Raw genomic sequence first — 13,764 nt, 5'->3', positions numbered from 1 at the left:
CTCAGGATCAAGGACACTGACCCTACCTATACTCCAGCTTCCCTCACAATCTCCTGTGTGAGGGACACTGACCCTACCCACACTCCAGCTTCCCTCACAATCTGCCTTCAACCTGTCCACAGCCTTCTGGATAAAATGCCAATATCCTCTTTTATCCTGCATACCTAGCTGCTTAAATGTATTCTGCACAAAAAGTTAACTGCCTTCTGTCTTGACTGATTCATTAATTCAATATTTTCTAGTACTCCTAACATCAACTCCCCATGCCATAACATTTCTTCGGGCATACTGAATCGTTTAAAGTTTCGCTTCCTCTGATGTCTACATGTTCCTCCTTTTGATGAGTATGTAACTGATTGTATCTTCCTTTATAACTTTGGCTACCAGGAAGCTCAGGCAAATTTAAAATTTAGCTACATCAATTATGTAGGTTTTATCAGCCACATATCTTTTTTAAAGTGTTTTTAAATTGAAATGTAATTTTGTCTTAGTCTGCTTGTGATGCCATAATAAAATACCGCAGCTATGTAAATTCTTAGGCTTGAACCTGACTCAAAGTACCCGCAGCAAAATATCGCAAAGATGATGATAATGACCATATTAAAGGAAAGTTAACTGCCCAAAAGCCAGAGAACAGAGTCATTCTAACAAGGAATTACTTAGGTTCACACCATCCATGTTCTTCCACAGGAAGGAGCTTCTGTCCCCCATGGGTACTCTGCAAAGTCATAACATCTGTTCTGGTCTGAGACCCACGTTTAAAGAGAGAGATTATCCAGGAACCCAGTGGTGTAACTTCTCTCTCTTCTCTTATCAAGGTCATTGAAGGTATGAGAGAGCTCCCCTGACCTCACAATTTTGCAAGTTTCTCACTTTGTCCTGTGCACTTTCTTTCTTTTCACAATCAAATGCTCTGCTGCTTCACATCTAAATCTCTACTTATAAAGAAAGCCCGCCCCTCCCCCCATTCATTTCCGTATCATAATCACAGCCAAAGTGTTTAGAAACCAGGGCATGGTAGGAAGGTCATTAATGAGGTAAGAAAAGATCTGGAAATCACACTCATGATCCTCAAAGAAGTCAGGCCCTAACCTTGGAAATGAGTTTATAGGCTGAGAAATGCCTTGGGTGGTTAGGGCAATTATCTACCTGCTACATGGGATGCAGGAGGCACACAGTACTGGCCGTCTGTCATTCTGGCTTTTTTAAATGGCCACTCAAGGGGAACCACTGAGCCAGGTCTCTCAGTTCTGATACATGAAGGAGGATGAGTGGGGTGGAATCAGAACAGGCAGGCTGTGGGAATGAGAGACCAGCTGAAGTAGTGATTTTGCTGCCTCTCTGGGATTAGCCCTTAATCCCTTAGCTGTGCTGAGGGCATATAAACATGATTGAGAAAATCTTTCTTGAAAGCCATGCTTGAATGACCTTTGAATTAATCTGTTTTGTATTTTCTGGGCTACTTCTCTTTAGTGTGGGCAGATCCCAGACAAAAAGCAGAGCCTTTGCCATTGGCCAGATCCCTGCCCCCGAGGCAGAGGACCAAGAGTGGACTTTCTGGAAAGGGCCTGGAGCTTTGACAAGAGAAGGAGCTTGTCCTTGGACTCCCCTGTCTCAAGCCAAGAGCTCCGAGGGGCAGGCAACATCTCTGGAAGAACTGGCACCGAGTGATCCTCTGTGGCGCCGAGCAGAGCAGGAGCTGACAGCTGCCTGCATGTCCTTTCCCAAAACAGTGCCCGCTGAAGCAGTCTTGAGCCTTTGTGGTGTGTGAGAGAGCTCTCTGGAGCTCACTGGGTGTGCGGCCAGCTCCGGGGCTGCCGCCTACAGGGCCATCAGAACAGCCTGCTTTTCTTTCCTGGGTCTGAATGGACCATGTCTGCCTGGGGCTGGTCTCTAGGCACAGCTGGCTGCAGGGTTCAACCCTGGGTGCAGGGGCCTGCTCTGTGCACCTCCAGAGCCAGCTGGCTCTTGTGTATCATTTCCCCAGGCTCAAGGGTGGGTAAGAGTGTTCTGACATCACAGAAACTGTGACCTCTCCACTGTTTCCCAATGGGCTGAGGTCTGTTGAGAATTGTAAGAAAGGCTTAACACACTATGACCCCACACAGCCCCTCAGAAGAGCCACCACTTGCCCCCTGGAATGCTCTTTCTGCTTCTCTTATTGGGGCTCTTGTTTTGGAAGTGTGGCTTTCTCAGAAGAGATTACCTCTTGGGGCTGGGCATGATATTTCTATGACATGGGATGGCCTTTAAGAAAATATACCTATGGCTCCTTTAAAATCTCATGAAAAGGGCTGGCCTGTGGCTCACTTGGGAGTGTGGTGCCTATAACACCAAGGCCACGGGCTCGGATCCCTATATAGGGATGGCCGGTTAGCTCGCTTGGGAGAGCGTTGTGCTGATAACACCAAGTCAAGGTTTAAGATCCCCTTACCAGTCATCTTGAATTAATTAATTAAGGCTCAAGGGTGGGTAAGAGTGTTCTGACATCACAGAAACTGTGACCTCTCCACTGTTTCCCAATGGGCTGAGGTCTGTTGAGAATTGTAAGAAAGGCTTAACACACTATGACCCCACACAGCCCCTCAGAAGAGCCACCACTTGCCCCCTGGAATGCTCTTTCTGCTTCTCTTATTGGGGCTCTTGTTTTGGAAGTGTGGCTTTCTCAGAAGAGATTACCTCTTGGGGCTGGGCATGATATTTCTATGACATGGGATGGCCTTTAAGAAAATATACCTATGGCTCCTTTAAAATCTCATGAAAAGGGCTGGCCTGTGGCTCACTTGGGAGTGTGGTGCCTATAACACCAAGGCCACGGGCTCGGATCCCTATATAGGGATGGCCGGTTAGCTCGCTTGGGAGAGCATGGTGCTGATAACACCAAGTCAAGGGTTAAGATCCCCTTACCAGTCATCTTTAATTAATTAATTAATTAATATCTCATGAAAACCCATCCTTCTGCAAGCTGATAAGTCTTGGATCACTTCCTACCTTCCTCCACCCTGACCACTCCTGCTCTGGGACGTGAGGCAAACACCTTTTCCCTTTTCTAAGTGGTTGTAGTTCGAACTCTAACTGCCAGGTAATGATATAGGAAGCAAATATTGAAGTGAGTTAAAATCTAACACCCCTCCCTTGTTTTGAACAGGAACAGAAATTCTTGGCAAGTCAGTTCGTATTCTATTCTCTACGTTAGGAGTGTGCACATTTTTTGCAGTTGGCTATATGCTACTGCCACTGTTGGCTTACTTCATCAGAGACTGGAGGATGCTGCTGCTGGCGCTGACGGTGCCGGGGGTGCTGTGTGTCCCACTGTGGTGGTGAGTGTGACTCGTTCCCAGACAGGCCCTCTGCTGTGGGGCCAGCACACCTGGAGCTGACCTAGCCTGGGCTTTGCATGACCTCCACTGGAAGTTGCTGAAGCCGGCTTTGAAGCCCGGAGAGTTTTTACCTCATTGTGGGTAGGCCTGTGTGCAGGTGTTTGATTCTCTGTTGTCCTACAGAGAACACTGTTCCCAGGAATTACAATCCTTCCTAGGCTCTCCCCCCTTGTGTCTATTGCTGGTTGTTTTTTGTGGAGATGGTATTGTTGGGTTTTGTAGTTTCTAACTCTGCCCCTCTTCTTTTGTCACTTTTCTCTCTCTGTAAAATGTCAATAAATTCAACTACAATAGTGCCTGCTTATCCACAGGGAATATGTTCCAAGACTTCCAGTGCCCTCAGTGGATGCCTGAAACCGTGGATAGTACCGAATCCTGTATAAACTATGCAAAACTATAAACTTTTTCCTACACATACATACCTATGATAAAGTTTAATTTATAAATTAGGCATAGTAAGAGATTAATGACAATAACTAGTAATAAAATAGAACAATTATAGAAATATACTGTAATAACAGTTATGTGAATGTGGGCCCCCCCAAAATATCTTTCAGACCATGAGTAACTAAAACCGTGGAAGGTAAGGGGGGACTACTGCAAAGTAATTCCTCAAGCTAACCTTTCATGATGATTTGCATCTAAGGTGTGTCTGCTCTGTCTTGAAGAGTGAGAGAATTACTTTTGTTTAATGAATTGTTGGAAAACTGTTCTTTTCTCTATTCCCACAACCCCCCAACTCAATTTTGATGCAACATTTATGGGAATAACAAAGTTTGGAGATTCTGGTTTCAGTCTTACCCAATATGATTATCTGAGAGATTTCAGGTGAAAGAAAGGATTAAGAATAATGGAATAAGGTCTCAGCCATACCCCCCTTTTCCATTCTTTGCTTTCTCGTGTTTAAACAAGAGAAAAGAGGATTTCTTCCCCTGGTGGGTCTGGTTCTCCCTCTCTCTCTAATTCTTCTTGGTTTGGTTTCATTACATCAAAATCAAATCTTCCAGCAATGACTGATTTTGCTGAACAGCTTGGAAGGGAGTATGTGTATAGGGGGTGGGGAAGGAGACCAGAGATGCAAGATGAGGAAAGCTTCACAATTTCTAGCTGACTAAACATTAGGAATCCGAGGCCAGTGATGGCCCTCAGAGGCTATATAAAGAAAGGAAGGATATTTCTAAGCATAACCGGGTGGGGAAAGATACTGCTAAGAAGTAGAGGCATCCATGAAGTATACAGTGGCTGGGTAGTAAGACCTCTAGTTCTGCACTAATACAGTAGCCACCAGCCACATGTGGCTATTTAAATTTAAGTTAATTAAAAGTAAATAGAATTAAATTTTCATTTCTTCATGCATACTAGTCACAGTAGCTCAATAACCACATGTGGTTAGTGGCTACTATACTGGACAGCAGAAATAAAGAACATTTTGGAAGTTTCTATTGGACAGCACAGCTCTAATTACTGAAGATCAGTGACAGTTTATCATTACAGTTCCTATAAGGACCAACTAACGGCATATTCCAAAATGCAAACTGGGCTCATTTTTCAACCCATGTGCTAGTTACTGGGGAAGGGAGCTGGTGGTTGGTTATTTGTTTTGCTCTAAGCTAATCCCTAGTGTGGCTTTCAGGCCTATTAATTGTAGGAGGGCTCTGTATCTACTATTTGTAATTTATTTTCTAGGATAACTAAGTACTGACAAATAGGTAAGGAAAACAACAGCTGGCAGGAGAATGGCTAAGAGATTCTGAGAAATAAAAATTAGGAAAGAAGAGAAGTCCTACATTTGCAACTGTATTTGAGCATCAGTTGTAAATGTGTATACACTATGTAATTGTTAAAAATTAAGTCTTTAGACATTTTTTAAAAAAAGACAACATCGGGGCTCATCTCCCCAAAACTGGTTTGGGGATCTCACCTGGGAATCTGTTGAAAGCCACAGGGACAACCCACAGGAAAGTGTCAGTGCCCTCACCTTCTCCTCTGACTATGAGAAAATCTCGAGGAGCACAGGTTCCCTGGCCATCCTTTATCCAAAAAACTTGTGAACATCACCAGCTGGGGATGGACATGCCGAAAGACAGTCTCTTCTCTCGGGAGACTTACAGTCAAGTGACTGTATTTCTTTTATGAGCCATATTGGCTGTTAAGTTTTGGATGATCTTCTCCAGCTGCCCTGGCTTAAACACACCCACAGTTAATGTCACTCCTTATGGTCTGGTCCTGGTCTCAAGCACAACTGATGATCAGTCTTGCAATTTGATCAGAAGTTTGAAACTTGAGGATGTCTTTATTTATTCCTATAATTCAATGAGAATCTTTTGAGGACTCCCTCCCAATTGTCTTTAAAAAGAAAAACTAGATTTTTAGAAAATTAAAATTTTGTTGGGGCAGCTGATAGTTAATAGTATCAAACCCTGCTGTTGTAAAAAATTATAAACTATTAAAAATGAATTCTAGGTTTATTCCTGAATCTCCCCGGTGGCTGATATCCCAGAGAAGATTCAGAGAGGCTGAAGATATCATCCAAAAAGCTGCAAAAATGAACAACATAGCTGTACCAGCAGTGATATTTGATCCTGTAGAAGTAAGCATTTTCAGATATTTCCTCTTGAGATCAGCTATACATTCTTGATTTTATGGAATTTAATTTAATTCAATATTTGTTAAGTGCCCTCTATGTACCAGGCACTGTACTAGGCCTTAGATTAAGTTCTGAGATAAAATCCACCTTGAAGGGCTAAGAATTAAGAATTAATTAATATGTATGTAAACTGCTTAATGAATACTGTTAATTAAACATTAGTTCCTCCATTTTGCAAGTTTATCTCCATCTTTTTATTGGCATTGCTCCAAACCATTGATGCAGCTGTTTACCAGTAATTTTCAAATGTCCAGATTAAGTGGAAAAAATGTGTTTGAGAGCTATCCACCCTAGGTTCCCCACTATACCCCGAATCTTAACCAAAGCCTGCTGTGGAAGCTGCACATGTCTTTAGTCTTGTAATATGCCATGTCTGGAACCTTCAAGCCTAAGAACACAGGCTCAAGGATTCACCTCCAAGCAGGTGGCCACGAGGAAAAGCTGACATTCTATGGAAGCAGCCACACATCCTGACAGTTAGTGAGGACGTGCAGTGTTCCATGCCGTGTGTGGGCTCCTGGAGGAAACAAGAAAAATAACACACAGCCCCCATGCTAAAGGAGCATAGAAATAATTAAGGAGGGCAAAAGGATTAGGTAAAAGGTAAATGATGGCATAAGGGAGGAAATGCTAAGTACCCAAGGAGTGGACACACTGTGTGGCATCAGTATAGAGAAAGAGAGCAGGGTGGCCCAGGGGCAGAAGAGGCAGGTTCCAGCCAGGGAGGACAGTAGGATTCACACAGATGAATGAAGAGGATACAGCAGGGCTAGAAGGGTAGGGGACTGCTCAGGACACCTGAAGAAGGCTATGGTGGCTGCAGCAGCAGAATGCATGCCCTGTGCTAAAGTCTGGCCTACTGGCTACCCCAGAGAGCAGAACCCTGTGGAGAACAGTGGGCATGCTGTTGCTCCACCTGAGGGCTTCCTCCATCCCAGGCCTTCAGGACCTTTTCCAGAAGCAGATATCCTGGCAATGGCTGGAGGCTTAGTTACAGTCGTCATGAACCCAAGCTCTCAGAGGGCTACCAGGACAAAGCATCCTTAATCCTTTGCCCTTTGAATCAAGAAGTCCATTCCCAGTCTTAGTCAATTTAACTGGATGCAAAAATAACATTGGGAATGTCTAACATTTCTGCCTTTCAGGGTCGTGCTGGGTGCTCATTGGTATTTTTCAGATATGTGGCTTGATTCCTACCTTTGAGAATTTTATAGTCTAGCTGCAGAGATCAGACCTACACAGATGAAAGCAATCATAAAATAGATAAGAGATATATATTTATGGACAATAAATTCCAGTGTCAAAACACATGCATCTGATAGCACCTTGTTTCTTCCTGCCATGGTGCACATCTAGCCTGAACTGGATAAGCCCATTGAGGGAAAGGGAGCATATGCTTTCCTGAGGTCAGGTCATCTCCCCTGCTCACCTCCCAGGTAGGTTCCTCTTTAGGAGGATCTGCAGAGTCCTGTGCCAGCAGATGCAGCCTGTTCAGAATGATAATGAAGAGCCTGCCAGATGCCAGGCACTATGTTCAGCTCATTTAATGCTCATGCTAGCCATAGCTAGTAGATACTACTATTAGCCCCATTTTTCAGGAGAAGAAACTGAGGTACAGAGAAGTTAGGTAACTTGACCAGAATCACACAGCTATTAAGCTGGGATTTGCAACCTAGATCTCTCTGGTGCCAAAGTGCATGCTCTTAACAATGATGCTTTTTTAACTCATGTTAGAGGCAGTGGCATGAACTTGGACAGGAAAAAATATAGAATAGTATCATCTTGGAAAGCAGTCTTGAGCTTCCCCAGCTTCAGAAGAAGCACCCTCAACCTGCTTGTGGTACCTGATCCAAAGACATTTTGGTGGCTCCACCCAGGCCAGGGACAACCACTGGATACAAGAATATTCTTGTCCTGAGGTTTCTAAACCTAGCTGCTCATCACAATTACCCAATGAGCTTTAAAAAGACAGATTCCCAGGCCTCTGGGTCCTGTGAATGAGTCAGAGTAAGCAGGTCCAGGGTGGAACCAAGCAATCTGTGTTTTAATAATGGCCCTGTGGCAGTGTAAGCCAGTGTTAGCACAGTCCTGATCCACAGGTCCTGTCTGTATATAGCACCCCCCGACACCCGGAACCCTCCAAGAAGTCTTCTAGTTCTCACTAGTGTACACAATGGCTTTGCTTTGTTGTAATAACAGTGTTATACTGCTAGGGGCATGTTCTGGAACTGTATACTCCAAATAGTGCAAGAGAAAAAAGGCAATATGGCTGTGAGCTATGTGAGTAGTGTTTATTCCTGGAAAGAAGGATGCTTACATTTGGGAGCACCTGCTACAAAAGCAAGCCTGGCACTCATTTCTTCATAATAGAAATTCCTTCCTCAGTCTGTTACTGCCAATATACCATAGGTCATAAGTCCTCGGACTTTATTCCTAAGATATTCCCCACCTCAGAGCCTTATAACTTTATTTTAGCTTCAAATCTAATAGCTTGTTTATTAGACTCATAACTCGTAGCAAATTAACATCAACAAATTGAAAGTAAAGGAGTGAAGCCCATTGATAGCACTAAGAAATTACCATTAACCACTGATGGCTAGTATCTTTTCCTCAACAGTGCAGTAATAATAATATTAATAATAATAGTAATACTTAAAATTTATTGGGCATTTACCATGGTTCCTGTGCTAAGCATAATATATATGATCTCATCTAATTGTCTCACTGTGCAATTAATATACCCATTTTACAGAGAGGTAAACTGAGGCTCAGAGAAGATAAATAGTAACTTGCCCAAGGTTCCCCTGTTAACCAGTCTGTTCTGATGCTAAGACAACAAGAAAAGTATAAAAAGCAGACATGAGCTCAAGGCAGTTTGGGGCTACGTGGCCCTACCCACTCAGTAGGCCCTACAGATCACAGATCACTGTGATAAAAGTCCATCCACAGTGATGACCATGAGTCAAGGAAAGGCTATGTTTGTAGTCAGGCTTTGTATAAAGAGAAAATCGAGCTGGTATTATATATTTGAAAGTCTTCTAAAATGGGCTACAAACATTTTATTTTATTTATTTAGTTTTTGGCAGCTGGCCGGTATAGGGTTCCAAACCCTTGACCTTGGTGTTATAACACCGTGCTCTAACCAGCTGAGCTAACCGGCCAGCCCACAAACATTTTAAGGTGTTAGAATAAGCATAATATAAGAGGGGTCTTCAAAAAGTTCATGGAAAGATTCATATTATCTTTTAATTTTATTTTCACAAAGTTTTAATCTTTTAATTTTATTTCCACAAAGTTTTTGAAGTTCCCTCATATGTGGATGTCCTTATTCTCCCCCAGTTTCCAGACACCATATTATCTTTTAATTTTATTTTCACAAAGTTTTTGAAGTTCCCTCATATGTGGATGTCCTTATTCTCCCCCAGTTTCCAGACACCTAAGCATATTCAAGGTGAAGTGAGAGTTGCATGCATAAGTTTTTCTCACACATCATGGCCAAAGATACTTCTTCATTACCTCATAATGTCATGGTTATTTGCATTATTTTAGCTACAGGAGCTAAACAGCCTGAAGCAGCAGAAAGTTTTCATTCTGGACCTGTTCAGGACTCAGAATATTGCCACAATAACCATTATGTCTTTGCTCCTATGGTAAGTAATAGGTGATCTGGAAATGCAGACATATAGCACATAAGTATGCAACTTATTTTCTTTAATTCAGGGAACATCATGGCAAGGCCTTGGTTTTCCTGAGGCAAAATAGAAATTATAGATTTCTAAGTTATTTGGAAATGCCTTGATTCAGTCCATGAGACTTGGGGCTGGCTGGTTAGCTCAGTTGGTTAGAGCAGGGTGCTGATAACAGTAAGGTCCAGGGTTTGATCCCTGTACCAGCCAGCCACCAAAAAAAATAATAATTTTAAAAAATAAAAATGGTACTGGATACAGAAAACAGTCACAGGAAACAATATTTCAGTCTTCAGTACTAAGGCCCAAAGGGAAAGAGTTCCTTCCTCTGCTAAGGTTATGGGATTAAGTCTAATGACATCCCGGTACCTGAGGCAGAAATGCTAATTAAGTTCCTGCTTTTTGAAGATGAACTGGCAATTAACAGTGAACTTAGAAAACCTGGATCCCCACTGCCTGGACTGGAGTCTTCACAAGCTTTTCACACTTGCCAACAGCAAACTAACAAATGGTTTTAAGGCACAGAAATAATAAACTGGCTTTGTAGACTAGATTTAATAATGTATCTGCCAGGAAATGGGAAATAAAAAAGGAACCTATCTTCCCCACGATGGCAGCACAAATAAAAGCTGATCATCAGAACTGGTAGATTCAGACTGCAGCTAGTGTATTTTTAGGTCCATCCCGTTTGGCAATTAGAAAAAAATCAATGACAGAGCTTATGCCTCTGAATTAAGCAAATGTGTCTTAGGCACATGACCTTCCTCACTGTGAACAGCCTTAGTTCTTAGATGTCAGGATATATTGCTGATGCAAATGTATCTCAAGCAGTGGCACTATTGAGCCAATAACAAACTAGTCACTAGCTCTGTTTAAGGTCTTCTTATTGGCAAATGTGAAAATCACTAAGATCCCTAGAGCAATGAAGTTTAATTTTTTGTTTTGTTTTGGATTAGTCCTTGTGCTACCCAACTTGGTCTAATGTTGCACTCTCTTTGTCACCTGTATTCCCCTGGGTGATGGAGATGCAAAGGATTACTCAAAGCCCATTTCTTTTGAGAAGTGAAAAACCCAGAAGATGTTAATTTCCAGGAACCCTCAAGAGAGAGCCATTCCTCCTCAGGAAATTAACAGGGGACTGGGGTTCTTTCTCAGTATTTATTTTCCAGGCCAGAAAATTACAGAAAAGGAACATAGGTGGAGTTATGGCTAAGTATAGTTTAACAATAGAGGCTGGTAACATCAGTGAAATAACAAAGTGACATTCCATAATGCAATTTGCAAAAGGTTAAGTTGATCCACCAACAAAAGTTTGTTCTTAGCAAATACTGTCTTTTCCTACAGCAGTTTCCTCAGTATGTTTACATAACAATAAAGTAACTTTGGTTAACCTGCTCCAAGGGCATCTGTCCTTGAGCCAGCAATTTTGCTGTGTTACAATTCTTTATCTACAACAGAGACTTTAGCCTGAGGAAAGTTTCCTGTCTTTTGCAAGCTTAACATTTCTATATGTAGTTTTTAAAAGTTAGGTTATACCTGAAAGTACAGGGCTTTGGAAGCTAGGCCCTGTGAAATACATTTGCTTTATAAATGTTAATGTACTCCACAGTCTAATATGTATAAAAAGATCCAACAGTGTTCCTGAAAACATTTTTCAGATATCCTCTGCTTTTCAGTAATGTTAATATTAAGCAAATTTTAGGCTGGCTCATTAGCTCAGTTGGTTAGAGTGCAGAGTTAGTAACACCAAGGTCAAGGGTTTGGATCCCCATACTGCCCAGCTGCCAAAAAAAATAAAGAAGCAAATTTCTATAGAGGGAAGTCTGTCTGCACAGAGGTTTTTTCCTACAGAAAAGCTTCTATGTGAAAGTTAACTGTAATGACTGGATACGCAGCCTGCACTCTGTGATACTTTGAAGCATTATGGGACTTTCACTCTTTTCCCTAAAGTGAATACAAAATCAAAATTTACTGTAAGTGGATCCCACAGTATTACCTAAGCATCTTTTTTTTTTTTTTTAAGAATGAAATCTGGACTTTATGTTCACTGATGTGACTGACATTTCTTCTTCAAATAATAGTTCTAAGGGAATAAGGATGTACAAACTATTCATGAAATATTGAAATTTGAAATCATCTAGCTGAGAATAGGTATTGTTGAATACTGGCATATCAAGCCTGTCTAACAGAACTTACTGCAAGGAAATGTTTTACAGCCGTGTTGTCTAATATAGTAGCCACTAACCACAAGTGGTTCCTGAGCACTTGAAGTGTGGCTAGTGTGACTGAGGAACTGAATTTGTGATTTTATTTACTTTCGATTTATTTAAATTTAAATAGCTACATTTGGTTAGTGGCTACTTACAGACAGCAAGATCTAGACAATTTCTTGACCATCATGAAATTTTAGAGTGATTCAGGCCATCTGTTTGTCTTCCTTCTTTTATCTTTCAGGATGCTAACTTCAGTGGGTTACTTTGCTCTGTCTCTTGACACTCCTAATTTACATGGAGATGCCTACCTGAACTGTTTCCTCTCTGCCTTGATTGAAGTTCCAGCTTACATTGCAGCCTGGCTGCTACTTCGAACCCTGCCCAGGCGTTACATCATAGCTGGAGTACTGTGTCTGGGAGGAGGTGTGCTTCTCTTAATTCAATTGGTACCTACAGGTAAGAAGCTAAACTTACCAGAAAAGATTCACACATTGATTAGGCCACGTATGAGTAACAGATCTCCATTTATTCAGCCTTTACATCATAAACCATTCATAAGTTAAATGTAAGTTTCCTGGGTTCAAAACAGTTAATCTCAAACAGAAGAGTCAGCCTTGGAGAATCAGAAATCACCAACTAAAGAAGAGTAACTCTCCCAATTATCCCCTTGATAGAAAGATTCACCTAAACTCTCCAACCTTTTTCTTTGAATTGCAATCATGATTCCTGATTTCTCAGCATTTTCAAACCTTTTCTCTGATGTGTATATTCAACCATTAGAGTTGGTAGGACATGCTAGTTTCAATATAAATTCAGTGATTTTATGACCTGAATCCTTAACTAATTAAATAGCACCCAAAGGAACATATGCTTCCCTTTTCCCCTTGTGTCTTTTTCATATTATTAAAATATTAAGTCAACAAATTATTGATACATAGTAATATACATAGACATATATATTTCTTAGTAATGAGAAACAGGATAGAAAAGACTGGCTCTTCTCTTTGAAGATTAAACTTAACTATATTAACATACTAATAACTTACCAGGAAGCTGCTGTAAATAAAAGACAAGTGGACAAAGGTCACTGAATGCATTAATGATCTAAAACAACGGTAGAGCAAAGTAGAAAGCCACCCCTCACTCTCCATTTCTGTGCATGTCCAATTATTAGGACATTTGAAGAGAGTGTTATTTTGACAATATCATTGTTAATAAAAACATTCTCATTGAAGCAAAAAGGACTATAAAAGCAACTGAGCTATGAAAGTATCACCCTTTTTTTTTTTCCTTTTTGTCTTTTTTCGTGACCGGTAACGGGATCACAACCCTCGGTGTCGTGCCCGTACCGCGACCGAACCCTCGGCGGGAGGGCCGTGGCACTCCCAAGTGCCGCACTCTACCAAGTGCACCACCAGGCCGGCCCGAAAGTATCACTTCTAAAAGCACCTCTAGGGCCGAGCCTGTGGCGCACTCGGGAGAGTGTGGCACTGGGAGTGCAGCAGCGCTCCCACCGCGGGTTCGGATCCTATATAGGGATGACCGGTGCGTTCACTGGCTGAGCGCGGTGCGGCCAGTCTCAAAAAGGACAAGAAAAAAAAGCACCTCTAAAAAAATAAATAAAATAAAGCACCTCTGTTTACACTTGGTCTCTTTTCCAGATTATTACTTCTTGTCCATTGGTCTGGTGATGTTGGGAAAATTTGGGATCACCTCTGCTTTCTCCATGCTGTATGTCTTCACTGCAGAGCTCTACCCAACCCCGGTCAGGAACATGGCAGTGGGGGTCACATCCATGGCCTCCAGGGTGGGCAGCATCATTGCTCCCTACTTCGTTT

At 41.9% G+C, this 13,764-nt stretch overlaps 1 protein-coding gene across 1 annotated transcript in view; it reads left to right on the top strand.

Annotated features, from left to right (window-relative positions):
* The first annotated feature begins 3,111 nt into the window (after positions 1 to 3,111).
* The window catches only part of LOC103608959 (solute carrier family 22 member 4-like), a 23,237-nt gene continuing 12,584 nt past the window's right edge, over positions 3,112 to 13,764 (top strand). Inside the window, exons 1-5 of the mRNA XM_008593344.1 lie at positions 3,112 to 3,320; positions 5,844 to 5,970; positions 9,577 to 9,677; positions 12,168 to 12,382; positions 13,588 to 13,760. Coding sequence (XP_008591566.1) covers positions 3,226 to 3,320; positions 5,844 to 5,970; positions 9,577 to 9,677; positions 12,168 to 12,382; positions 13,588 to 13,760 — 711 coding nt within the window. The 5' untranslated portion in view covers positions 3,112 to 3,225. The remainder of the gene's footprint in view (positions 3,321 to 5,843; positions 5,971 to 9,576; positions 9,678 to 12,167; positions 12,383 to 13,587; positions 13,761 to 13,764) is intronic.

This window comes from Galeopterus variegatus, unplaced genomic scaffold (genome assembly GCF_000696425.1).
Source record: "Galeopterus variegatus unplaced genomic scaffold, G_variegatus-3.0.2 Scaffold9016, whole genome shotgun sequence".
Taxonomy (NCBI): domain Eukaryota; kingdom Metazoa; phylum Chordata; class Mammalia; order Dermoptera; family Cynocephalidae; genus Galeopterus; species Galeopterus variegatus.
The sequence above is the reverse complement of the archived record's forward strand: the minus strand, read 5'-3'. Positions and strand labels throughout refer to the sequence as shown.